The sequence below is a fragment of the Pleurodeles waltl genome, chromosome 11, assembly GCF_031143425.1.
Source record: "Pleurodeles waltl isolate 20211129_DDA chromosome 11, aPleWal1.hap1.20221129, whole genome shotgun sequence".
Lineage (NCBI taxonomy): Eukaryota > Metazoa > Chordata > Amphibia > Caudata > Salamandridae > Pleurodeles > Pleurodeles waltl.
This window is the reverse complement of record NC_090450.1, coordinates 478077470-478104984: the sequence shown is the minus strand read 5'-3', so window position 1 is coordinate 478104984 and position 27515 is coordinate 478077470. Positions and strand designations below refer to the sequence as shown.

The 27515-nt window shown below is 42.9% G+C and overlaps 1 protein-coding gene across 5 annotated transcripts in view; it reads left to right on the top strand.

Annotated features, from left to right (window-relative positions):
- LOC138265798 (phospholipid scramblase 1-like) overlaps positions 1-27515 on the top strand; it is a 194405-nt gene that overhangs the window by 112455 nt on the left and 54435 nt on the right. For 4 of the 5 annotated variants that reach the window (XM_069213852.1, XM_069213849.1, XM_069213850.1 and 1 more), the window contains one exon: positions 20799-20841. In XM_069213852.1, coding sequence (XP_069069953.1) covers positions 20799-20841 — 43 coding nt within the window. Of the gene's footprint in view, positions 1-4299; positions 4355-20798; positions 20842-27515 lie in introns of those variants that run through there. The other variant, XM_069213854.1, reaches the window with a different exon arrangement.

Here is a 27515-nt window from a genome sequence, read left to right as displayed (position 1 = left end):
ATGTATGTAATTGGTTCATCCATGATTGGCATATCTGATTTATTAGTAAGTCCCTAGGGCAGTGCCCTAGAGGTGCCCAGGGCCTGTAAATCAAATGCTACTAGTGGGCCTGCAGTACTGGTTGTGCCACCCACATTAGTAGCTCTGTAAACATATCTCAGGCCTGCCACTGCAGTGTCTGTGTGTGCAGTTTTAAACTGTAAATTCGACTTGGCAAGTGTACCCACTCGCCAGGCCTAAACCTTCCCTTTTCTTACATGTCAGACACCCCTAAGGAAGGCCCTAGGTAGTCCCAAGGGCAGGGTGCAGTGTATGGTTAAGGAAGGTCATATAGTAATGTGTTTTATATGTCCTAACAGTGAAATACTGCTCTATTCATTGTTCACTGTTGCAAGGCCTGTCCCTCTCATAGGTTAACATGGGGGCAACCTTGAAATATGATTAAAGTGTAGATTCCCTTTGGGAGTGGATAGAAATGTGGAGTTTGGGGTCTCTGAGCTCACAATTTAAAAATACATATTTTAGTAAAGGTTGTTTTAAGATTGTGTGTTTGAAAATGCCACTTTTAGAAAGTGAGCATTTTCTTGCTTAAACCATTTCTATGACTTTGCCTGTTTGTGGATTCCCTGTCTGGGTCAGTTTAACAGTTGGGCTGGTTGCACCTCTCACTAGACAGTGACACAAAGGGAGCTGGGGTGTAGTCTGCATTTCCTGATAAGCCATCTGTGCTAGGAGGGAGGAGAGGAGTGGTCACTCACTCCTGAAAGGACTGCACACAATGTAGTCTCAAACCCCCTGGTGTGTGTCTGGGGCCTGGCCTGGGCAAGGCAGGATTTCACAAACAAGAGAGACTTTTCTTTGAAGTAAGCCTAAGGGCAAAATGGGTATAAGAAGGGCACCCAAAACCAAAGACTTTAGAACACTTCTGGAAACCAAGAGGAACCTCTGCCTAGAGACGAGCTGAAGAGCTGAGGAAAAAGAGCTGCCCTGCCTGTGACTGTGCTTTGTGGAGCCCTTTTGCAGTTGCTGCTTCTGCCTGTGCTAGAGGACAAAGACTGGACTTTGTGTTGCCTTCCTTCTTGTGAAGAACTCTCCAAGGGCTTGATTTAGAGCTAGCCTCCTGTTGTTTGAAGTCTCGGTGTGCAGCAAAGACTTCTCTCTGCCAGCACCTGGAGCCTCTGCTGAGACTACTACTCTGCTAAGTGGTGCCCATCCAGTTCCTGGGGCCCTAAAAAGAGAAGCTGGCAGACCAAGAGTGAGAAATCCACGCACCGACCGCCGAGCGGGCCAATGATCGACACAACTCTGATCTGCGGCTGAAAAATCGATGCACCGCCGGCTAACCGGCTGAAAATCGACACTCGCCTGCAACGTGACCAAAAGATCGCAACCCGCGCTGCGTGATTTTCGGATCATCGTGCAGCAGGATTTCCAACACAAACATCACTAGGCGTGCAAAAACTACGCAAGGCCTGCCCTGACCCGAGAGTGTGGTACAAATCGACGCATTACTCTCTTGCGGAGAGAAGAAACGACGCACACCGACTCGACTGAAGGAGAAACGAAGCACAGTCTCGCTCATGAGTGATATCAACGTATCGCAAGCCCTTTTTGACGCACACTCGCCCGTGCAGGGTTATTTTTGACTCACCCAGGTACCTTTCCACGCTACCAGCGTTAGCGTTGTGTTTAAAATTACATGAAGACTCTTTTTAGTTTTTAATTGATAACGTGACTTGTGTATTGTGGATTTTTTGGCATTTTGGTCTTGTTTTGTTTAGATAAATATTTTCTATTTTTCTAATCCTGTGTTGTGTCATTTTGTAGTGTTTTCATAAAATTCCTGTGTGTGTTGGTACAAATACTTTACACCTAGCACTCTGAAGTTAAGCCTACTGCTTGTGCCAAGCTACCAAAGGGGTGAGCAGGGGGTAGCTGAGGGTTATTCTCTTTTACCCTGACTAGAGTGAGGGTCCTTGCTTGGACTGGGGGTAACCTGACTGCCAACCAAAGACCCCATTCTAAAGCTGGAAACATAGTGTGTAATTAATGGCATGTCCAGGGAGGTGACCTCCATAGTTCACTGAATTTCCACCTTCCAACATTTCCAAAGTAAGAGGAAGCTGCCTGATTTATTTTGTTGGACTCGTTGGTGCTTAGTATTTTTCCGAATGCATTTTACACCAATGCAAGTTACCAGGAAAGGAACGTTGTCCTGTTTCTTAAACTCACTAGGTGTTATCAAGTATTGACATGTGTTTTTGAACCATAGGCAGTTCCAGTACACATTTCTTCTGGTACACATACAATTCCAGATATCGCTGCTCTCCATGTGCACAGAGCAGTAAACATGCACCGTACAGATAATACCAATGTTTGTAAACAAGAAAGAGGGACATTTTCCTGCAACATAACTACGTAGTGTCCTTTGGAGATGCCCCAACTGTTAACTGGCAGCAGGGTAGCAACACTTGGCCAGGGCATAAAGGTGGTCCCGCTGCGCTGGCTGGTGCTTATTTAGATCTAGTCTTTCAAGCAAATGTGGGCCAAGAATGCCAAACACAAAGATATTCAGCAGCAGTTCACGCCAGCCCATATCCCGGAAGATCTGTGACAACCTGGGACAGTAGGTGGGCAAGGTGGTTACCAGTAATTTCAGTAATCAAGAGACCTGGTACTGAAAGAGCACGACTGTGCCAGCTGGGAGCTGCCAAGAGCAACTTCCTGCGTTTTGGGGAAATGTAGCCTTTTTCTCCTCACATGTATTGTTTGTAAGGTGGTCGCTGCAGCAGAGTACTACATGTCCCATCAATGGCTGGAGCTGCAAGGCGCATAAAGAGATAGCTGCTGATAAACGTGGGCTGTGGGCGTTTTCACCTTAATAGCAGCCTTTTTTAAACAAATCTTTAAAACACTATTATCCCTACATTTTAGCACTTTATTATTGTTCAAATTAGTTTGCTTCAGACAATGGGAATAAATATTGTCAAATGTTTAAATTCCCTTACAAAACCTCAGAGGTTCGCTCCATATGATCTTTTTCAGCGTGTTTTCTGGGCTACAAACCACTTGACAGATACCCTGGGAATAAACGTGGAAATATATTGCGGTCAAAAGCAGCTTGAGACTAATCATTTCCATCGAGCTAGGAGAGCTAATACCAACAAATTATTGTATTAGCCACAACCTCCCCCACACTGAGCCCTAAAACTGACCATGACCCCTGAAAACTACCCCCTCCCCAACCCGGCCCCAACCCAAATTAAGTCTCCCGATCCTTCATGTTCCTATTTCTGATCCGCCCATCCCCAGAGCTAGACCGCTGTCTGCCTTAACCGTGCATATGTGTGGTTAAAGCATATGCGTGGTTATGGCAGAGTTGAGGCAGAGTCGTTGTGAAGGCTGCTTACCCCAATGTATCACTTCCAAAAGATAGATTTGATGTACGGTAAACTGGATTTTCTTTAAAAAAAAAACTGCATAATGCTGTGCATGGTGCCATTACCAGCCTTCTGTACTCTCTCAGATATATTTGTCTGCAGTGTTGTTGGTTCCTCTTTGGGATCGGTGGGCACACATTCTAGTTGTTCTCCTCCAATTTCGTTAGCATGGCAAAACGTCTGAATTGGCCCGCTTCAACATATTTTAGTTAAATATATTATTTATACACGAGTCTCCCATAGCCAATAGATTCCTTCCTTCTGTTGCCTTCTCTTCATTTAACTGTTTGCCCTTTTAAACAGGTCTGCTAGCCACAGTGGTGCTTGTTGAACAAATTGTGTTTTTAACCACAATTTCCCAGAACTCGTCTCGCTAAAACTCTAGAACCATCTTTCTCGTTATGCTCCAGAGTTTAATGCTTAGGGCAATGTGCACCCTGTAGTGTTTCCACCAAAATCGGTATTACAGGTAACATAATACTAATGCCTGTGTTTCCAGGGACAAACCTTCCAGGTCAAACCAGGTGGAATTTATCACTCCAAAATGGACCACAATTAAGCAGTAATATACAGAAATCGATACAATAACTCCGATTTCTGCATCTTATTCCCTGTTACCTAGGAGATCTCGATGTAATCTGGTGGTAATTCTGCATTCTGAAACTACTGATACCGGTTATTAGCTATCGCAATTTCAGTTGTGAAAATATCCACCCACTGTAACTGCATAATTACCCCTTCATGGGGTCCTCCTCGTCCCAGTCTTAACAATTGAGGCTTGTCCTCCACCTGACAGTAGTAACACTGAAGTCTTTCTTCCTTTTTTTTTTAAACAACTCCTTCCCCCTGCCTCGTCCTGTTTTGTTTCCTGTCCCGAGCGGTGAGTTCGCTGGTTGTCCTTCCGTTCGCACTCTGTGAGTAAATTTTTGTATTTTGTCTTGTTTTTTGGCTTATCGTGTGTTTCTTTCTGGTCCGTGCTGTGGGGGCGCACAGCGATTTTCTGTTCCCGGCTCCAGCGCACTCCCTGTCCATGTTCTGTGCTGGGACAGGACGCTCTGATGGCATCTGGAGCGCAGTTGATGTGAGGAATGGTTTTGCCGACTTCCTCCTTGGTGTGTGTCTCTTGTCGGACACTTTTCGTCTCTTTGCACTTTCTATCCAGTCTCGGTCTTGCGTGGCGAGATTCGGTTACTGTGGATACCCTTCATACCGCTAGCACAGGTGCTGCAGTAGCACATCTGCGTGTTTCTGTGTCTGTTGTTGCCTGCTTGACCGGAAGGCGTTATGGCTCAACATGTGGTGGAACGTCTCCATTCCCAGCTTTGTGAGCTGGTGGAAGCTGGGGCATCCTGCAATTTCTGGAGTTGGTTTGCAATCCTTGGTTACGGTAGCCTTAGGTGCTGCCTTGCCAGACATAGTCCTGCCTGCTGCCCATCTGTGATTCGTTGGGATGCTGTTGTTCTGGATGTCTGTTGAGGGTGCTATATCCAGTCTGATCTGGTTAAGGTTTTGTCCCTTTTTGGGAAGCAGTTTGGATTGCCTGCTCCGCAGTTTGCTGGGGTGGAGTTTTTGTCTCAGTACGCTGCTTCTCCTTCTGCCCATTTGCCCTTCCTTGTGGTCATTCATGGTCTGCTGCTTGTAGGGTGGAGTGACATTGTTATGGTGGCTATTCCTCATTTCCTTCAATGTCCTCTTCTTCCGCTTTGGCTTCGGAGACTGCTGTCCTCACTGATACTGCAGATGAGAGGGTGGTGTCTGCTTTGTAGTGCGCTTCTGCTGTTTCTGATAATGGGCTCTGCACCAATGCTTATTCTGTGTTTGCCACTCAGGTTCTTCAAGCAGTCTTCCTTGCTTTATTTGGTTGTCTCCGGGCTCCTGGGGTTCCTTCGGCTTTGTTGGCCAGTATGGAACTTTTGTCTCAACTTCTTGTGTGATGCTGCTCTTGTCTATCTTTGGGCCTCCACTGCTGCGGCTGGCGCTTCCATTGTGGGTCGGCACTCCTTGTGGTTGAAGTCCTGGCGGTTGGATACAGGCTATATTCACTCATTTATATGCTGCCTTTTTTGGGACAGACGTTGTTTGGTCCTGACCTCATTGCCTTGGTTGTGAAAGCTGCTGAGCTGGTGATGCTACTGAGTCCTTTCAAGCAAGGGGCGGATGAGATGCATGGGTTTTTCGGTCATGGTGTCTTTCAGTCCACAGGTTGTCGGCCTTTTTCGTGCCCGGGCCTGTGGTTGGGGGGCCCCATTCTATATTGTTGCCCGTCCTTCTTCCTCTGGCACCTCTTCTGTCCAGCAGCAGTTGTGTCTATGTGGCGGTGGGCTGTCGCCTCACAGCCTTTCTTCCTCATTGGAGACTAGTGGTGTCCGGTGCCTGGGTTTTTTCCATAGTGGCTCGTGGTTTTCGGATCCAGTTCAATGTTCTTGTTCCACCTCCAGGCTTCCTCCTTCTCCACTGGTTCCCATGACGTGCTGCAGTCTCCAGGTGGGCATCGAGTTGCTGTTCTTGAACCAGGCACTTGTCTTGTTCCGGAAGTGCAGTGGGGTTTAGGGTTTTACTCAACCCTGTTTTTTGGTCCCAAATCCTGACAGTTCCTTTCGGCCTGTCCTGATCCTCCAGTTTCTGTGCAGATTTCTGATTGTGGAACATTACAGGTTGGTGTCCCTTCGATCTGTCATTCCTCTTCTCCTGTAGGGGATTTCTTGGCCACTCTGGATCTCCTGGATGCTTGCTTCCACGTGCCGGTATTTGGGGTGTGTCAGCTGTTCCCGTGGTTTGCAGTGTTCAGCCTGCACTTTCACTTTCGGGTCCTTCCTTTTGGCTTGCCTTCACCTTCCTTAGTGTTCACAAAGCTGTTGGCCCTTTTTTGCTTCTTGCATTTCTTCGGTGTTGTTCTTTCTGCAGCATCTTTTCTGTGTGCCCCTCCACATTTTGGGTTGGTGCTCAGGCTCCTGAACGTCTTTGGTTTCCTGGTGAACCTTCCGGTGTCTCACCTTGTTCCCTCCCTGTGGCGGTTGTTCATCGGCGCACATTTGGATTCTCTCCTGGGTGCTGCTTTTCTTCCGGAAGTTAGGATTCTTTCTTTTCGATTGATAGTATCATCTTGTTGGCTCATACGCACAGTGTTGCAAAGTGCTGGTTGGGAGGGCAGGCCTGTTGGTTGCCTCCACTACTGTGCCCTCCGCGCTTGTCCCCCTTTTTCTGATGATGTGTCTGCCTTGTCTCCCCTATTGTTGATGTTGCTTCGAGGGCTTTCGGGGGCAGCAGCCTCCTGACCAAAGGTCAGTTCCTTCCTGGGATTTGCCCATTGTCCTGGGGGGCTGCAGGGGCACCATTATAGCCTTTGGATGTGGCTGTTTGCTTTGGCTGTCGGCTAAGGTGTTTTCCTGGCGGCCATTCTTCGGCTAAGCAGTTGGGTGTGTTGGGGGCTCTTGTGGCTGTGTTTCCCCCCTTGTATTTTTCCAGTTTTGGGTTGTACTCTGGTTGGATCATGGGTTTCTTGATATTTTTTCTTTGTTTCATTTTCACAGGAGGTTGTTTTACCTGTTTTACTGACTCCTCATCAGCCCTTCCCTCTGCCGTGGAGGTCAGCTGGGCTCTTCTATCCTATTTGGTTCAGTCAGATTGTCTCAGTACAGTTTTTGTTGCTTGTGGTTTTCTCTCTGAGGGTTCCAAGGTTTCCACCCAGTCTCTGAGTAGATGGGTCAGGCAGCCTAGAGCCTGCGCATATATTGCTGTGGGGATGTCGCTTCTTGCTGTTATCCCAGAGAGGTCACCTCAGGCCATGTCCGCTTCCCGGGCGGAGGCTGTGGGTGTTTTCTTTTTGGGTATTAGCAAGGTGACCACTTGGTCCTCTCCTCTTACGTTCCTCACTCATTACCATCTTTCTATGTGTTCTAGAGCTTGATCATCATTTTGAGCCTGTTATTTTGTCTACTACTGCTACATAGTGATGTTTCCCTGAATTGACACATTTGCGTGTTTCTTTTGGTGCAACTGTGTTTTCTTTCTGCTTACTTACTTCCTCACTTATTAGGACTGGGACGAGGAGGACCCAATGAGGAGGTAATGTTCAGTTACTTACTGGTAATCTTCACTACCCCGATTAGGGGTCCTTCTCATCCCTCTAGCTTAGGACAGTGGATCCCAACCTGTGGTCCAGGGACCCCTGGTGGTCCGCAGAGCCTCCTCAGGGGGTCCGCAACTGCTTAGAAAATTAAATAATATTAACAGATTAAGTCCCCAGCTTTCAGTAATGAATAAGTGGGGGGTCCCCAGATTCCAATAATGATTCAGTGGAGGTCACTGGGTTCCAGTAATGATATAGTGGGGGTCCACAGAAGTCAAAAGGTTGGGAACTACTGGCTTAGGAGATACCACTGGATGTGACTCCAGGGATTTGGAATTCCTATAGCACCACACCAAGGACATAATGTTTTGGATCAAGGACTACATGTTTTCACGTTTAGTTTGTTGCTAGGACAGGTAGGCCCAACCCCTTGCAGGACAAACCCTTTGGCTGACAGTTTACAGCACCACATAATAGATCAGGAAGGGGATAGTCTGCATTTAGAATAACAATTGCATCCATTTGTGAATGCTGTTTGAACTTGTATTTATGGTTCATTAATTCAAAGTTTTTATTATTAGGGCGAACGCTTTAAGGAACTGTTGTAAGCTTGGGCTGCACTGAGATTGGTTCTATTATAAAAACGTGTACAGATGTTTGCAAAGTTTAACAATATGAAACTACGTATAATGCTCCCAGAATGCTCTCTGATGAGATGCAAATGTTTGAGGAAGCTTGAAAGGAAGTATGATTCTTAACTTTCGAAGTAAAATGTTCTTAAAAAATACAGCTCAGAAAAAAGGTTTTGCTAATCTACTATGTAATTTTAGGTAGCATTTATTTATTTGAAACATCCTTTAGTAGAATGTGTTGATGCAAAATCATAATGGAAAATCAGTGTAATCATATTTAACAAGTTTGTGGGAAACATGAAAATAAACAAGCACGGCAAGGCCAATAGGTCTGATTTTGGCATTCAGCCTTTTGCTTATTTCCCTAATAACATACAAGTTAGTAGGTTTGCACAGATTCATATGGGATAATCAATTCCTGGAGCTCAGGCCCCATTATGTGATCTGTGGAAAGGTGGCAAAAGGAAATTGCTACTATTCAAACTGTACTATTGTATGAGACCTTGCATAATCAGAGAGGCTAATATATAATGAAATTGCTACCGTAATTTGTTATTGCACTAATTGGCATTAAAGAGACAGGTGGCCTTTTCACAGGACAAGTAGATGTAAGACGCAGTCTGTCCCATTGACAAGTAGATATTTTGTTATATTCCACACCCCTGAGCCTCCCTCATGGACAAAAGAAGTTTGTGTGGTGCCTGGCTTGTCTATCTGTTTATCACCCTATTCCAACCAGGAACATGGAATGTGGAATGGGATGAGATTCATGTGTAAGCTGTTGAGAGTCAGTTGCAGCTGACTGTGGCTGGGATATCTACAATATAAATCTTACCTCTTATTCTAACCTCAACTGGACGTGACCCATCATTGTTACTGTGTGATTTTTGCATTTACGGTACTATTGTGCCTCAGAATTCGAAGTCAGATCACATGACGCGCACCACGTGGCTCAAATTGTTCTGTCTTTAATGGAATAGAGAAGACAAATGAAGAAATGGAATGCGCCCGGAGCAATTTTCGATGGTTAGTAAGTCAAGTACTTCCATCCTTTGCTTTTTGTTTTCTTCTGTGGTTTGCCCTAATAAGCGTCGGTGTGCTCATAGTGGAACCTGTAGTTTCTGTTATTGCAAATGTATAACTGATTAACTGAGAATGCACCATTTTATCTAAGTGACGTGCAATGTAAGCAATGTATGCGGTAATCTCTAGGATATTTCCTGATGAAGAGGTCTCACAGGGGTTCCAAGTAACACCACTCTCCATGCCAAAGTGCAACGATTTTACTAATACTGAGCTTTCCTTGTGCAGGTTAATCTGCACAAGGAAAGCTGAAACTAAAACAAACACTACAACTCCCAGAATTCATTGATCTGTTATTTGAAAGCCACGAAACAGAAGGTGACGCCATGTTGACAAGGACAGGCGTCAAATATGTTTGGAATTGTGATTAAATTCTCCTGCCAGTTCAATGTCCTATGAACTTCTTAATGTTTTGCAGGCCTTTGTGGTTGATAATCCTTCTGTCAGTGATCTGGATTTAGTCGACTTATTTGAGTTTGTATCTAACTTTTGCTAAAACGGAATAATGATGCGAGTGGAGGAAACGCCCTGTAATGGATGTTATTTTGGAATTACTATAAATTCATATGTTAACTTGCCTTGCCACAAAGTGTGTTGTATTGCATATTAGACTCACTCTCAATATCTAGTCTCTGAATTGTTGGCTGGACTGGACAGTGCTTAAATTGTAATAGGAGGAGTGCTGGTGCCAAACCTGCACCCTGGTGCTTTTAAATGTTAAATGTCAAGGTATTACTCTTGAATTGAGGTTATGGTGCTTGGATTCACTGTCAGGAGCTTACTTCCCTTTATCTTACTCATGGAGGTCTCTGCCATCTCCCTCTGCGGCACTTTTCCGTTTTTTTCTTCCTTTTTCTTTCCAGGGTGTGTTTTCCCTCTCTTGCTCGAGGTCAATGTCTGATGTGGAAAAATAAGTGCCAGTCCCCAAGACTGAGTGCCATTGGTCCACACTGGCAGCCACTAGTTCAAATTGAGCACTGGTGTATTACTATGAGTCGCAGCTGCCAAATTATTCCCTCCTCCCCCCAAGCCTGACACCCTGAAAACGTCATATTTCAGGATAAAAACACTTAGCATACAAGGGCCATTTCACATAACGTGTGCACTGGTGGTGGCCATCATTTTGGGTTGATTGGTACCTCAAGTATTTGAAGAACTGGGGCAACGTAATTTTACTCACGTAGGCAGTGCTTCTCACAGGAACTTTCAAGGCATGTCCTGCTTTTGACTGGAAAAACAGCAGCACTTAAACAAGTAACACTTACCAAGTAAACGTAACACAGTAACATATAAAAACGAACATAATAGCAGAATTAAAGCATGACAAAAAATCACATTGCAGTATTACAGCACAGACACAAGCACACCAAATCACCAGAACAGCAGAATGTCATACACCAAATGTGCAGAAACGTTCTTGCCCGCATTAAAGCCTCCAGAATCTTCTTTTGATAAAACAGTGGTGACAGGTGTCTAGAATAAGCTTTACCCTAATAGTGCTAGTCAAAAACGTGTTGTCACCTGGCCCTGGAAGGCCATATATATATATATATATATATATATATATATATATGTGTAGAAAATATAAAAAGTCAAACTATAAATCCCAGAAGTCAAAGTGCTACTGAATATAAATCAATGACTCCACTAAAGTGTCTCACACACAGGACACAAGGCAACCAGACCCTTGAGGTAGTCCAACATCATATCATCCGTGATATTCACAAGAGCATTCGCAGGCACTGCGGGCAGTCTCATAGCTCGGCCCATGAGTATTTCATGAGGAGATAGTCCTTTTTTCTTGTTTGGCGTATTTCTCATTGACATTAGCACCAAGGGCAACGCATCAGGCCATTTCAAATTTGTGGCTGCACACATTCTTGCAATTCTCGACTTCAGGGTACCATTCATCTGCTCCACTAGTCCTGATGCTTCAGGGTGGTAACTACAATGCAACTTCTGTTCAATGTTCAGTGCTGCACACAATAGCTTGACCACCTCGTTGTTGAAGTGAATTCCCCTATCTGATTCTAAAGAGATCGGAAACCCTAAACGTGGTATCAATTCCCTAAGCAGCAGCTTCCCTACTGTGAGACTGTCATTCCTACGTGTAGGGTATGCTTCAGTCCAGTGACTAAAGATACACACAATCACCAATACGTATCTCAAACCTCCACACACAGGCATCTCAATAAAATCCAATTGCATTCTGCTAAATGGACCTCCTGCTCTCCCACTGTGGCTCAAATTCACCACAGTCCCCTTACCCGCATTCATCTGTTGACAGATGATACACCTGTGACAAATCGCCTCTGCAGCTTGCCTGAATTTTAGGTTAAACCAGTTAATTTTGAACAACCTGATCATGGCATCCCTCCCAATATGTGCTTGTCCATGGTAGAACCATGCAAACTGTGGCAGGAGACTGTTTGGCAAAACCATTTCCCCTTCATCTGAAACCCACAAGTCATCTGGTCTCTGTACACATTGCATCCTAACCCAGGAATGCTTTTCATCTTTACTGGCCCGTCCCTGCAGCAATCTTAATTCTTCTAACGTGTCAATCACCCTCAATGTGTGACCTGTGCATGTCTCATTTTCTGTTTCAGGTAACAATTCCCACTGATCCTTAAACGATATACAGTTCAATGCACAAAACCTTGCGACTTGATCCGCATATCCATTTCCCATTGAAACAAAGTCTTGCGATTTCAAATGAGCACTGCATTTCTCCACAGCAATTTCATGAGGTAACTGAATCGCGTGCAACAACTCATTAATTCTCTCACCATTTTTCATTGGAGAACCAGAAGAGGTCAGGAAACCCCTTTGTGACCATAATTGGCCAAAATCATGAACAATTCCATATCCGTATCTGCTATCAGTATAGATAGTCACCCTCAGCTGGGCAGAAGCATGGCAAGCTCTAGTAAGAGCAACCAATTCAGCCACTGGAGCAGAATATACTCTCTCAAGCCAAGACGCTTCCAGGATACCAGATATTGTACATACAGTGTATCCAGCTCTCAGCACTCCTACTGAATCTCTCAGACATGAGCCATCAACAAAGATAATTTGGTCATTTTCTTCCAATTGGGTATCTTTAATATCAGGCCTCGGTTTGGTGCACATTTCGGTTACCTCAAGACAAGCATGTTCTACATCTTCAACATCCTCAACTTCTATGTATTCATTTGGAAGCAAAGTTGCCGGGTTCAGCACTGTACATCTTTTCAACGTTACATTTGGTGACCCCAATATAATTGTTTCATATTTCGTCAGTCTTGCATTTGTCATGTGTTGCGTCTTTGTACGGGTTAACAGGATCTCAACTAAGTGAGGGACCATAACTGTTAAAGGGTGTCCCATCACTATGCCTTCACACTGTGTGAGGCTTTGACCAACTGCTGCTACTGAACGCAGACAACCCGGTAAGGCTGCTGCAACTGGGTCCAAAGTAGCTGACATATATGCTACTGGTCGGTTAACACCTCCATGGACCTGTGTTGGGGCAGGCAAAGAACATGCATCACGTTCATGACAAAACAGAACAAAAGGCTTTGTGTAGTCAGGCATACCTAAAGCTGGAGCCCTGCACATGCACTCCCTTAGCTCATTAAACGCCTTCATTTCTTTCTCTGACAGTACTATGACATCTGGCCAATCCTTAACCGTCAGTTTCACCAATGGCTTGGAGATGACTGAGAAATTTGGGATCCACTGACGACATTAGCCCACCATTCCCAAAAACATCCTAACATCTCTCCGTGTCGTTGGGTGATTCATCTGTAACAAGGCCATCACCCTCTCCCTGGAAAACTTCCTCGACCCTTTCTCAATTTGATGACCTAAGTATTTCACCTCTTTCTGGTAATATTGCAGGTTCTTTGGGGACACCTTGTGTCCATTCTTTCCCAAGTGGTTCAGTAAGGCAATTGAATCATACTTGCACTCATCCCTCATTTTAGACACAATCAAAATATCATCAATGTACTGCACTAGAGTCGACTGGAAAGGCAATTCCAATGACTCCAAATCTTTCTTCAGTATCTGATTGAATATGGAAGGTGATTCCGAAAACCCTTGAGGAATTCGGCACCAATTGTAAACCTTGTCCAGGAATTTGAAACTGAAAAGAAATTGGCTGTCCTCATGAAGAGGCACAGAAAAGAACGCTTGGGACAAATCAACTACTGTGAACCACTCTGCATCACATGGAACCTGGAACATAATCACAGCTGCATTTGGCACCACTAGTCAACATTTCAGCACTATGTCGTTAATCTTTCTCAAGTCTTGGACAATTCAAACTTTTCCACAAGGCTTTCTAAGCCCCATTATTGGTGAGTTACATGGACTGCTCATCACTTCCTTCAAGACTCCCTGTTTCACAAAGTATGCAATTAACTGCGCCACCTTTATAAGGACATCTTGCGCCATGTGGTACTGCTGTACCTGGGGGAACACAGCATTTGGCTTCACACTGACTTTAACTGCATCTACTCCTTTTATCAGTCCTACTTCTTTCCCTGTCAAGTCCCACACTTTCTCTTGGACTGTCCCCTGCAAGTCTGCTGGCAGATCAGTCACTGTGAACATTGGGAAGAAGTTAATCAGAGGATACTCCTCATCTGTGGTCTCCGTTTCAGGCTCTGAAACCTGCTCCTCGTCTCCCTCATCATCACTGTTTGTCTGAACCTCTATTCCCTCATTGGAACAGGTGATTGAGCACCTTGTCTTGCACAGTAAGTCTCTTCCCAGTAGGGACATGGGACTCGAATCGTAAACCACAAACCTGTGCAATCCCTGGAAAGTGCCAAGCTCAACCTGAACCAGATCTGTGATCGGGTTAGTCAGGAGTTCATTTGCCACTCCCACTACCTTGACTGTACGTCCCGAAAGAGGCAGTTTCGGAACCTCTGCACTTCTGACTGTAGAGCGTGTAGCTCCTGTGTCAACCAAAAATTAAACCTTGTGACCCATTACCTTCCCCTGAACATAGGGCCCCTTCTGATCGACTTCTAGGGACATTGCAAGCTTACACTTCTCATTTATTCCATTCTCACCACGCAATGGGAACTGTTGTACTCTGTTACTTTGACTCATTCTTTGACCTGTGACCTGTTGAGGAAGCATCATCTGTTGCTGTTCCATTGGCTCTAAGGGCAATTGCATTTGCTGTCTAGGTACCATGGGAACCTGCTGTTGCATTTGCTGCATCTGCATCGGCTGTACACATGGCATCTGCACTTGCTGCATGGGTTGGAGACCCTGCATCTGTATCATGTTATTCTGAAAGTTCGGATTAGGACCTCTCAACTTTGGCCCCTTCATGTTTTAAAATGCACTGATATCATTGCTTCATTGAACAACACCCTCCTGCACCATCACCGGGCACTCCCGCTTCCAATGTCCAAAGCCCCCGCAAGCATGATAAGGTAACACATTCTTCATCCCCTGCACATCGTTCTGAACTACTATAGTATTCAAGCCTGTGCTTCTGTTCACAAAACCTCCTCGACCTCTGCCTCTCACTTGCGCCTGAAACATCCTGTTTCCTTGCGGCTGTTGCACCATCTGCATCCCTGACTATGCTGCCTTAATTTGCATTACCAACGCTTTCTCCTTCAGCTTCCGCTGCTTCAACTCACTCTCGTCACTACAGTACTTTGCGTACTGCAACACCTCGTCAATCGGCTTCGCTTGCCAACAGATCAAGTGATTCTTAATCATCTGACTAATCTCCGGTCTCAATCCCTCAACGAATCTGAACACAAGATGATTCATGTCCTTTGCCTCAACAACCTCTGTACCGCTGTAGTTCTTGAATGCTTTCAACAACCTCTCATAATAGGCATGTATCGACTCTTTAGGTTCCTGTGCTGTCCGGTCAATCTTTTGCCAATCAAAGTTCTGCCGCGAAACTCTCTGTTTTAAGAACTCAATCACCTTATAGTGGTATCTCATCACCTCCGGAGACGGTGCTCCTGTGACTCTATCCCTTGCTGGTTCCACAGCCGGCCAATCCACACTCCTCTTGCACTCAAGCCACAAATCAGCTGGAACTATGATCTCAAAGAGAGTATTCAGGTCTTCCCAGAGACATTTCGCAAGCTTCACAAACCTATCCGTCTGCTGATACCACTCTATTGGTTTCTCCCTCAACCTGGGAAAGTCATTTGTAAATGACAGGATATCACCTCTGGTCCACGGCACATGGACAAGAAGCCCGCCAGCCGTCTCTCTCAACGGTAACATTTTCACTGCACCTACATCCTGTGAGGCTTTGGCTGGCTGCTCTTTGCAGTCACTTTTCCTCTTGTCTCTTTTCTTCGCCCATCTACCTTCCCATTTCTCTAAGGCTCCCCAAACTTGTGCACTCTGCAGTATTTCTTTAACGTGTGCCTTTCCCAGTAGACCTCATGTGTTCAAAATCTTTAGGGTCAAAGTCTAACCTGTAACTTCTCTTCAGGAGTTTAGTGCTTTCTAAGTCTATCCCATATTTATCTGCCAACCTCTGGTGCACCCTGCTCACGTCCTTCGTTATTTTTGGACACAAGTATCTCAGTCCTGCTTCTGTGTATGATTCTAGCCTGTTCACTCCCATGCTTCCTTCAACTAGTTCATTTGCCTCCATGCCCAACCTCACAAAATTCTGACACTCTTCCCCCTCTGACCTCCCTGCTGCGCAGGAGTAGTCTGTGGTGAATTTAACTTGTCTAACCAATCGTTTAATTGTTGCGCAGTTAAACCTTGCAAGGAGATATTCCCAGCCTGCACTATCGGTGTTTGAGGTATGTTTGTAATCGAGATCTGCGGAGTCAGCAGTCTAAAACCTGATTGTCTCATGGCATCTGGAGGAGCCCCAATCAGACTGAAGTCTAATAAAGACCTAGATCTTTCAAATGTCGGTTCCACTGGAGTCATTCCTTGAGAGCTCCCTAAGAACCCTCCTCTTGTCATTTCTTGGGTCATTATTCCCTGATCACATACACTAGGCTTCGCCTGTGCATACACTGCTACTGGTGGACCAACTGTAATGGGCAAGGATATGGCGTCTGCCCGTTTCCCAAAACCTGTGGAGCATTAACTCCCATATTCTGGTTCATTACTGGTGCGATGGCTGACTGCGGCCCTGTGACCGAAGTGTAGTTCGGAGTCATCTGTTGCTGTGCCTGGGGCAGTAAAGGTGGGGTTTGATCAGTCTGAATCAGCTTTGGCCTTGGATACGCCGGATTTGACGTCACCATCAAATTCGTGGTAGTCGCTAGTATTGGGACATCAGGGTAATGTCTCTGAACTTGTGGTGGCTGTAACTGAGGTTGCATCTCTGGAGCAGTAGACACACTCATAATACTCTGCTCCGGGGCTGTTGTTGAGACAGGACTAACCTGTATTGGATTCACTGTCACTTTGTTCTGAGTTGAACTCACAGGACCTGTACTAGTACTCGGTCTGTTGTCATCTATCGCATATGGCGGCGGTCGGTCATTCAATAACTGATTAAGGAATTCATCATCGTCTGAGTCTTAGTCATCCATCTCTGACCAGAGCTTCTTATCCTCTTTGTCTTTAGGAGAACTTTGGTCAGTCTTACAAGTTGCTTTTCCCCCTTTGTTTTAATTTTCTTGAGCTATTGCTGGGAACATTCTAATTCCATCTATTGTTTCTCTCCTCCAGACTCTCTGTGCACTATCCCACCTAGCCTCCACTAGTATCTTTTCTGCTTTCCTCATTCTCCTTTCAAATTTCTGTTGCTGCTGTCGTATTGCCATCAGTTCCCAAATAGCTAGCGCCTCAAACTGTGCTGGCCTCGGAGGTGGCTTTAGATCATTTAGCACCCTCCACAAATTTTCCAAAATCCTTATATTGAACGTTCCATGCTCCCGAAATGCCAAGCACCCTTCTTTCTCTGTTGCTTTGCACCATTGTTTGAACCAAAGACATGGCGTAACACCTCTGTCCTCCATTACGGCATAAGCCGGTGTATCTTCCAGCGGTGTAACCTCCCCTACACTAGCGTAATATAGGTATCTCCCCTCAAAGCGCTCTTTAAAGCCTTGAAAATTTTCATTTTTGTGTATTCATTTTGTTTACAATCGAATCAGGAAGTGACTTTAATTCCCAGAACTCTCTTCGCTTGCCTTCTCAACCAATTGCCTCTCACGGACGACTGCCAATCCGTGCGCAACCCTTCTCACTAACCAACGTATCTCAGCGCGGCTCCAATGACGTCACACTCACACACACTGCGGCTGACAAAGTCTTGCGGCTTGTCTTCCTTACTCTCGACTCATACAAAACGAATGCAATATATTGCGAGCACCAACAAAACTCAAATTTGCCGGTTTACTACAGGAAAGGTAACACAATCGCTTCAGAAATTTACAGAGATTTTGCTTAGCCTCAGCCGCTTCTCTCTCCTTCTCAGATCCCGCACTTGCATGCAAAATTTGACCCGCAAATTCTACTCTCGTCTTGTCAATGGGTTGTCCTAGTGCACTTTAGGACTCACCAACTCTCCATCGAAGTTTTCATTCACTCACTTTGACTCATACTCAACTCGCCGATATCACCATCGACCTATTAAACCGCGCAAATTACAACATAAACCAAGTGTCTCATACACTTATCAATATACTACGGAGTCTTAGACCATGCAGGGTTCGTACATCACCAACAACCATGTGGGCAATTTTTTAGCACAAAGCTCCACACTCACATGAAGTTCGCCGCCTTCCCTGCTCTCATACTGCGGAGTACGCACACTCCTACTAAAACATTACCTGGCCTACAATTCTCACAAACCTCACAATTCACCTGCGGTATGCATAAGCTGTACAAGCGCAAACCCTACTTCATTCACACTATCACTGGAACGCGGAGTACATACCCAACTCACTTCGGCAGACTCCGAGATTCCAGGAAAGTCATTCAGTACTTAGGGGCACATCATTTCTCCAATTTGCATCATCGAAAAAGAAGAAAAATTCCTAAAACCCAATTTTCTGATATACCCTGCTTACTTCCAAACTGCGCTCATCAATTTCTACCAGACCGTCGGACCTTTTGAAACAACGATCTTATCAAACAATGGTTCCTCGTCATGGGGCCCCAAAGGGCCAAACCATTACCTCTGCTACCAAAAACTGATAGCGCGTCAGAACCTTGATAAGTAAACTTACAAGGGGACACGCCTAGGCCGATGAACTTTTGACCACGTTCGAAGACTTCCCAGTACGAGGTATTTATCTGGCATCACAAATCAATATATCAATAACCCAATCAATATTCTTAGTAACTAATCAACAAGTTAATCAAGAACATTTAATAAGAAACAATAACACGAATACACCATGACCTTCCAGCCATGAATAACCACACAAATCTAATTGAGTGTTAGGATATTTATTCCCTATTAATTACAATCTAATATCATTTCTGTTAATCTCATTAGCAATCAATCTCATTAGTAGCTCTTCAAATTCTATCATTAATACACAATTAATCAATGCATAGAGAATATTAATTTAGCATTTAACATGTTACTAATAAGAAGCAGTTTAACAAAGTCTCAGAATACAAGGTTCAACAAAGCAAGAATTCAGTCATTTGTCTATTTGCGTCAGATATTTGTGATCACCTTAACTAACCTTGAGTTAGCATCGGCATGTTGGGCTTCATGCAAAACAATTTTAGCAAACACAAATTTGGAAAACATCTAACTATGGCCTCTATCAAAAGAGCAGTTGGTACCTAGAAAGAAAAGGCAAACAGACATTTACAATTATCATCAGATAGTTACCCCTCCAACAAATCAGCAATCAGCGTCAGTCTTCGTCCTCAGGACTTCAGTCGATTCAGCATCAACAAGGACAGGACAGGGCAAGTCTCAGTATGGCATAGCTAAGAATAAGGCACTTCCCTCGTAAGGAGGAAAAGTAAGTATCAGGTAAGAACGAATAGAGGATGATTTAAAGTATTAGAAGAATAAACGACAAAGTCTCAAAATGGCTTAGTGGAATGATGAGGAATGATGAAGAATGGTGAGGAAATGACCAATTTCTCCTCTGGTCATGCAGTTATATCAAAACTGTTGAACTAGCCCTTAATTGCCTATTGGATAAATTTTGGTGCATCATTATCTCTGTCCAATAATTCTCCACGGACCTTACTAGAATTTTCCATAAAACACAGTTCTCATGCAGTTGATTGGCTCCTGTAATTGACGTCTTCATTGGGTGGAATGTCAGGTAAGAAAAGTTACACTTTACGCTCCAATCAGTAGTCCCATTGTCTTCTCCTAGTCTAAGCAGCCTTGCATATGTTACGAATTACACTGTTGCATTCGGCAAGAATGTCTCCTTGAGCAAGTCGGGTCCCAAGAGAAAGAATTTACTACGGCTACACACACATCTATAGCTTCTGGAAAACTACAGCTTCGTGTCCTTCAGGAAAGCAGCACTTTGCACGTTAGAAAAACAGTTTAATATGAGACCAGGCAGCTAGGCCCAGACCCTCGCTAACTAAGGCCTAGCGATTAATTTTGCAAAACCAAATATATAACTCTTAATTATGATATGCTAATACAAATTCATACATCAGTACATTATTAATTCATCAATAATAAGTTTAATTAGTCTCCGTATACATTTGGCGGCCACTCCCCGTGGGCACATTTCAAACGCGTGTATTATTTCTACGTTAACACATTTTCTATGCAGCTTCATTATACATCATATTGCAAGCTTCTCATGTTAATATTGATTTTTAAAGGTCACGCTCCAACACTATTAAAAGACTGGCATGACAGGTTCAAGAAAATCACTTGTGAGACCACTAAAAAAAAGCTTCCACTGCTGTGTACGGCCAATCATATGACGTTATCACTTCTCAAAAGCTACCTGGGTGGGAACAAAGTCAGTCACATTTTAAACTAGCATCTGAAAGACCAAAATAGTTAGGGCAAAATCAGTCATCCCTCTCTCCAACATGTGACTGACTTATTACATATTGGTAAGTAAGAATGCAGAACTTGTAATTATTTAAATTTATTTGATTTGAACGCCAAATCTTAATTACATACAAACTATTTTACTCATACTATATAAAATCAAGTTGATGTCTAGCTGTTGTCATTTTAGCAGCTCAATGTGTGGGTTCGATTGCAATTTGTTGATTTCCCAAGCCTTGACAGAGTGATCTGACAGCACCGTCAGTAGGCAGACGGTAAGTATAACATGATGAATGCTCTTCATAAATATCATGGGAGGAAGGCAAGGCTGACACCTCCAGTGGAGCGAGAAGTGGCCTTATGGTGTGAACATAAAGGAGACGGGTATTTTGTTTGTTAGTTTTCTCTCCCTTTACTAAAGTATGCCCATATATTGTAGACTGAAGTGCATAGTGTGAGTGTTGTTTACTGATGTTAGGCGGGAAGGATATATTGGACAGAATATGAAGAAAAGATCAAAGTTGGGGGCTCATTTCTATAAAGTATAATAATGTTTATGTTGTATACACTGATGGTACTAATGGAAATATTGATCTTTCTGTCGTATGTTGTCTTTACAGATAGACCAGATTCTGATTCATCAACAGATCGAGCTGCTGGAAAGTATGTACTGTATATATTGCTATTTATTTGTTATACCTTGTGCACTCGTGTTTCTTTTTTTTAAGCAAAGATCTTTTAATTTAATGCATGGTAAAAACAGCCAGTTAGGGACAGGTGTCTCAGACAAGAATGCTGTAATGAGATAGTGAAACAGAAAGTAGGGATGTTTGAGCTGGGCAATCCTTGAAGGCGTTCCAAAATCATTCGTATGCAATAAATAGGCCCAAATATGGTTCACCCTCCACGATAATTGAAACTTATCTCAGTTAATTGAGCACAACAACTTTATGGTCATGTCGCAAGTAACTTAGCGTGTAGTTTGACCAAAAGGTCACTGTGCTGCTCTAGTTCCAAATGGCAATTCCCTCCGCAAAAAATAGGGCCTGATTCTCTTGAGTCACTTCCCCTCGAGTTGGGTCCCATACTTATGTTGCATAACATACCTCTGTGTCTTGTGTGGTACCACCAGAAACGAGCCACTAAATTATGTTAATGTGCCCTGCCCACCAACTGTGACCTTTCCCCTTTGCCAATCCAGTTCTCTTCCAGGCCCCCCCGCTCATACTACATTCAACTGGCATACACACGTCCCCAAACATTTAAAGTGACCCATGTAGCATTACCCCAGGACAGCTTTTTACAAACCGTTCCTAAGAAACATCCACCCTTGCCAACACAGTGGAATTCTACGTGCCTGCAGCTGTCATTTAGACACATAGCCATTTTAAATCCATTATCCATGGACAACCAGACCCCAGCAATGTGCTGCCTAATAGATTACTCTACACCCGCCAATTCAAATCCTTTTATTGTGCCACAACTTTTCACATACAGCATTACTCAATACCTTTGCTTAATGTAAACTTTAGTCACTGGGTAATATGTATGTATTGGCAGTTAAACAGCGTGAACTTGATTGAAGTACAACTGAGTGCTGTTGGCCAATGATGAGAGAGAAGACAATTGACGATAGACAACATTAAATAGGGTTTATATCTACTTTCCACAAACTTATAATCTGAGGTCATGGGATACTATGGGTTTGCCCATATTCATCCAGTTCTTTGATCTAGTTCCACTACCACGGTTAAAAGCCCAGTCTGCAGGGTGCTAAGTCAGCAATCTAGCCGTTAAGCACCATCATAGTCTCAAACACCATCATAGTCTCTTGAACTTAGAGCCAGATGTATTAACATTATTAACTGCACTTTACCAATTGCAATTCTATACGAATCGCAATTTGAAGAAAACAATTACGAATGTATCAAAGTGTTGAATGTAATTTAACAATTCCTGGTTAGTCGCAAATCAACATTAATGAGGTAGATCAAATTTGCAACACAGTAGGAATCTCAGCCATCACAAGGATGGCGGCCTGCTGGGATCAGTAGACCACCATGTTTGTGACTGCTTTTTAACTAAGAAGACTTTTTTTAATGCAGCCCGTTTCCCTTTTTTGTTTGTTGGTTTGTTTCTTTAAGAAGAGGCAGTGGCAGTGGTTCGGTTGAACACTGCCTTCCCTCAAACAAATATTTTTATTCTTTCGCAAAGGGGGAGGGGTCCCTAGAGGATCCCTTCTCCTATGATTCTGCACATTTGGCGGTTTGCAACCCCCAAAAAATCTTTGTACACATTGCCCTTAGGTCGCAATCATAAAATTTGATTTGGTAACAAAGTGCTAAATCACAATTTGATGTTTGTACATTAAAATAAACTTCTCTGAGGACACAAACAGCCCGATTCTCTGAATGGGTCAGTTTGTGACCTGAAAAATGCCTTGTGCATCTGGCTCTTAGCCGTTAGTTCCCTCAAACCTTGCCACCTTCAAGATTCTTGCTAGACGGTTTCCTCAGTACCTGAAAAGCCATTCTATACATATCACCTTGCTTAACTATTACCTACTGCTTAATTTGAGCCAGTGGCTTCCGGTGTGGAGCACCAACACTTATTTTTGAGGGTCGGCACTCATTATTCTGCCTCAAGCATTTCCTGTGAGCAAAATACACATATGGGGAAGACGGAGGAACAGAAAAATTAAAAATCATCAGAAAGGGAGAAAACAGAAAGCTACAAGAGTGAGTTGAAGGAGTAGGAAGTAGCTCTAAATGAATTAAAGAGGCCCGAGATGGGGTCAGGATTACACTGCCTCAGTATTCCGTGCTCACACATTTAATTGCATAAGCCGCGAGTTTCAGAGGAGGGCTTTCCGCACTGGCACGATTTAGTTTACAAATTAATCACTGCTATTACCTGTAAAAAACAGGGGTAATACAATTCTTCTGTGTATTAATAAACAAGAATCACATATTACCTGCATACTTAAGTAAACAAATCAAAATGCTGTGACATAAAAATCCCATACTAAATTGACACAGAGTTATGAGGTGTTATTACTGATTCTATGGTACTCGTTTATAGATTGATCAAGCATTGTCAACTCCGAGAGGTCTCGCTTATGCAAGACCTATTGGCTTTGGCAATGTGTTTTAGCCATGTACACCACTGTGGCTGCTGTTCAGCATGGCTCAAAGTCAGTGGTTTAGAGGAGAGTCAGGCGGAGTTCCATAGAGTGGAATAGCGAAGAGTGGGGTAGAGTGTTGTAGTAGTAGTAGTAGTATTTATATGGCGCTTACTACCCCTGATGAGGCGTCGAATTGCTTTTCGGCGAGTAGCACGCTACCCCAGAACCCAAAAGGAATTAGTGGTGGATTAGTATAGAGAAATAAGAGTACAGTTTTAGTATTATTATGAGTTAATTTGAGCAGAGGATATGTGAGATTGTTAGCTGGATTGACTAGAGTAATGGAGGGATAGAGGAGGGAAGAATCCAGAAGTGTTAATTGGGAGTTTATAGTAATAGGATGAGGCTTGGGATGAGTAAAGGAGAGAAGGATGAGGGAAGAGTCAGTGTAAAGGGTTAGGGAGATCATAGTAGCAGGAGGGGTTTTGGATGATTCAAAGGTGAGATAAATGAGGGAGAATTTAGTAGGGTTGATTGGGAGATCATGGTAGTAAACTGAGGTTTGGGTGAGCTAGATGTGGAAGAGGAGGGAAGAGCTTAGCTAGGGTTACTTTGGAGATGAAAGTAGTAGAATGGTTTAGGATGAATCAGAGTGGGGATGGAGGATAGATTGGTAGAGCTGGTTCTATTCCATTGTCCATGTCGGACAATTTTTTACTTGTTAAATGCCATTACGAATTTGAGCCCTTTTTGGATGCAAAGTTATCTCCATTTGCTCGTGCCCTCTTTATCAGGTTTAGGATTGGGTCCCTCCCCCTGCGCTGCCTTACGTACAAATGGTCCAGTTCAACTAATTGATCTAAAGGTTGCCCGATGGGTTGTAAAAGTGCAGAAACTGTTTCACACGTTTTCTTCCACTGTCAAGCATACCACAAACAAAGAGCACTTTGGCTCATCCCGCTTGTTAAACAATTAGGAGTTAGATCCTGTCTCCATGCTGAGAGAATTTGAAAAAGCGACCCGTCCGTCAAGATAGCTCTATCAGTGGCAAGTTTCCTCGAGTCTATCTGGAGGTTGAGATTAGCAAGTTTAAGGGATAAAATGGTGTAGTTATTGTTTAGTACTATTTATGTATATTTATCTGACTTGGATGTATGATTGTAGCTTTTTTTTGTACAGGACAAGGATCGTGGCTTGGGTCCTTATAGATTATTTATAGACCTATGGAACTGTTCCCTTATTTTATGCCGTGTAAATTTTAAAGCGAAAACAATCTACCCAGACAGTTTTTTTTAATGGGGGGAAAAAGGGGAAAATTCTTGTATTATTATGATATCTGAGTTCAGCAATTTCAAGGAGCAAGAGTGGGGAACTAATTTTTAGACTTATCTATTTATATTTATCAAATTGGATGTGTGATTGTTCCACAGTATTCAGATATTGGTGTATTATATTTTTTAACTAGTGCTGATTTAGGGAATTATTTTAATTTTTTGAGTATTGCCTTTCATTATACTAAGTGATGTTTATCTGACTGCTTATTTCCTGCTCGTTTTTAAAAAACCTGTTTTGCCCCTTTTAACTGTACTTTTACTTTTTTTTTTTATTACCTCCGTGTTTTTAGAAGTCCTCTCTTTCTTTGTTGTGTATTGTACTTTAATGGCTTGTTTTTACTCACCGAAATAAAGTTAAATGATGATGATGATTGATAGAGACATGACATATGGTGATGGGTAGACAAAGTAAAGCTTACTAGAGAGCAAATTGATATTATTTTATTTATTTATAATTATATATATATAAATTTATATATACACTTTTTTATCAATATTTGTATTTTTATTTAATTTATTTATCCATTATTATTTTCTTTTTTTACTTTAACTTATTTATAATGTTAAATTTATTTTTATTATTTTTATTTAATTTTTCTCTAGTACAGTAGGGCTAGAGTAATAAATAAATAGATATGTAAATACGTAGTAAAGGAATACATGTTCAAGGAATATAATAATGGGTATAATAATATGACATGAAAAGTAGCATTGTATAAACACAGACTTTCAAATTTGTAATATTTGAGGTTAATTAATAAGTGTACTTTTCTAGCTTTTATTTGTTTCCTCAATTTCTGAACAGTGAAATGCTTATGATAATAAAACATTTGATCAGTGTGATATAAAAGCGAGAGCAGGGATTCATACGTATCTAATATAACAACTTATCTAGGAGCAATGCAATGACCTATGAACATGTTAAGCATAGAATAGCATACACATATATATGTATATACACACAAACATACATACACACATGCATACACATACATATTTAATCGTGAGTAAATATACAGGTTTAAAGAATATGTGTGTAATTTATTGTTATGACATAGTAGCAATACATAAATACAAATTTCCTAAAGAACTGTACATATCTAGAATATACACATAATCAGATTAAAAATATTTATCAACATAGGCATATGCAGTCCATTGCTGTTTGAATATGGCGGTTATGAAGGAAAGAACCAACCCTTCAGCAGTTTTCTGAAGACAAAATTGTTATCCGTCAATCTTATATTTGGGGGTAATGAATTCCATAGTTTGGCTGCTTGAACTGAGAAGGATGTACCACCGATTTTCTTTTTCTTGGATCGTGGTGTTCTAAGGCGGGGTGCCAATCTTGAGCAGAGGTTTCTTTGTTGAATGTATTAGGTTATTTGTTTCTGATAAAAAGTGGTCCTGTTCCATGTATAGCTTTGTGGGTGATACAAAGCAGCTTGAAGGAGGATCTTCTGGCAATGGCTAACCAGTGTAGTGCTCTCAAGGCAGGGGAGATGTGGGCTTGTGGCTCTACATGTAATAGTAGCCTAGCAGCGGAGTTCTGAATACATTGTAGTTTTTTCATAATAGATAGAGATGATCCATGGTAGAGGCCATTGGCATAATCCAGTTTGGATAGTACAAGAGAGATAGTAGCCTGCACCTTGTGTGGGAATCCGAGGTGGGGGAAGATGCGTCACAGAGTCTTCAAGGTGAAGAAGCTTGTTCGTGGTAATTTGTCCACTTAGGCATTCATTGTTAACTTGGAGTTCATGGAAATTCCAAGGTTTTTAAATTCTCATATAATTGAGGAGGCGGTCCGAGATCGTCAGGTCAGGCGCACAGTAGATCATAATTTTTCCAGTCACCACAGATGAGTATTTCTGTTTTGGAGGCATTTAGTTGGAGATGGCTCCAAGTCATCCACTGACCAACAGCTCTGAGGCAACTGAATATTTGTGAGTTTTCAATGCCTTTTGGCCATTCCAATTTAAGAAGTATTTGTGTGTCATCTGCATAGTTGTAGCATGTGAGTTGAAAACCATTGATCAGTTCTGGTAATGTCATCATGTAGATGTTGAAAAGCAAAGGTAAGATGATTGATCCTTGGGGGACCCCTGCTTTTGTGAGGTACGGTTTGGACTAGAAAGGGGGAGAATAGATAATATTCATTTTGTTTTGAAGGTAGGATTTAATCCAGTCGAGAGCAGTCCCTTCTATGCCTGCTTCGTGGAATCTTTGAATTAGGGTGTCATGATCAACTGTATCAAAGGCAGCCGAGAGGTCCAAAAGAAGTAGTGCAGCAACTCCATTGTGTTCGACTGTGTTTCTCAGATCATCCCATATTTCTATGAGTGCCGATTCAGTGCCTCTTCCTGGGCACAATCCAGTTTGGAAGTCTGAAAGTATGGAACTGTCTTCAATGAATTGTGACATCTGGGCGAATGCTGATCTTTCTATCAGTTTGCCCAGGAAAGGTCCATTTGTGATGGGTCTGTAGTTGTTGGGATGCTGCGGGTCTAGGTTTGTTTTCTTTAATAACGTACCCATGTGTGCATTTTTCAGGTCTTCAGGAAAAGTTCCTGTAGTTAAAGGTTGTTGATGATTCTTCTTACAGGTGTGACAGCAGAAGTAGATAAAATAATGTTCTTGAAGATGTGTGGTGGAAAAGGGTCAGAAGGGCAACCGGAAGGCCTGCTTGCTTTGACCAAATCCATAAATTCACCTTGTGATATTTGTTTGAAGGACTGTAGAGGCTTGGTTGGTTTATTCATAGAGGGGATTTTAGGAAAGGGGTTGTTGCTAATGGTTTTCTTCTGTTTTAAAGAGGAGGCATGGGTAGCAGTAGAAAACACCATTGAACAAATAATTTGATTTCCCAGAAAGGTCTG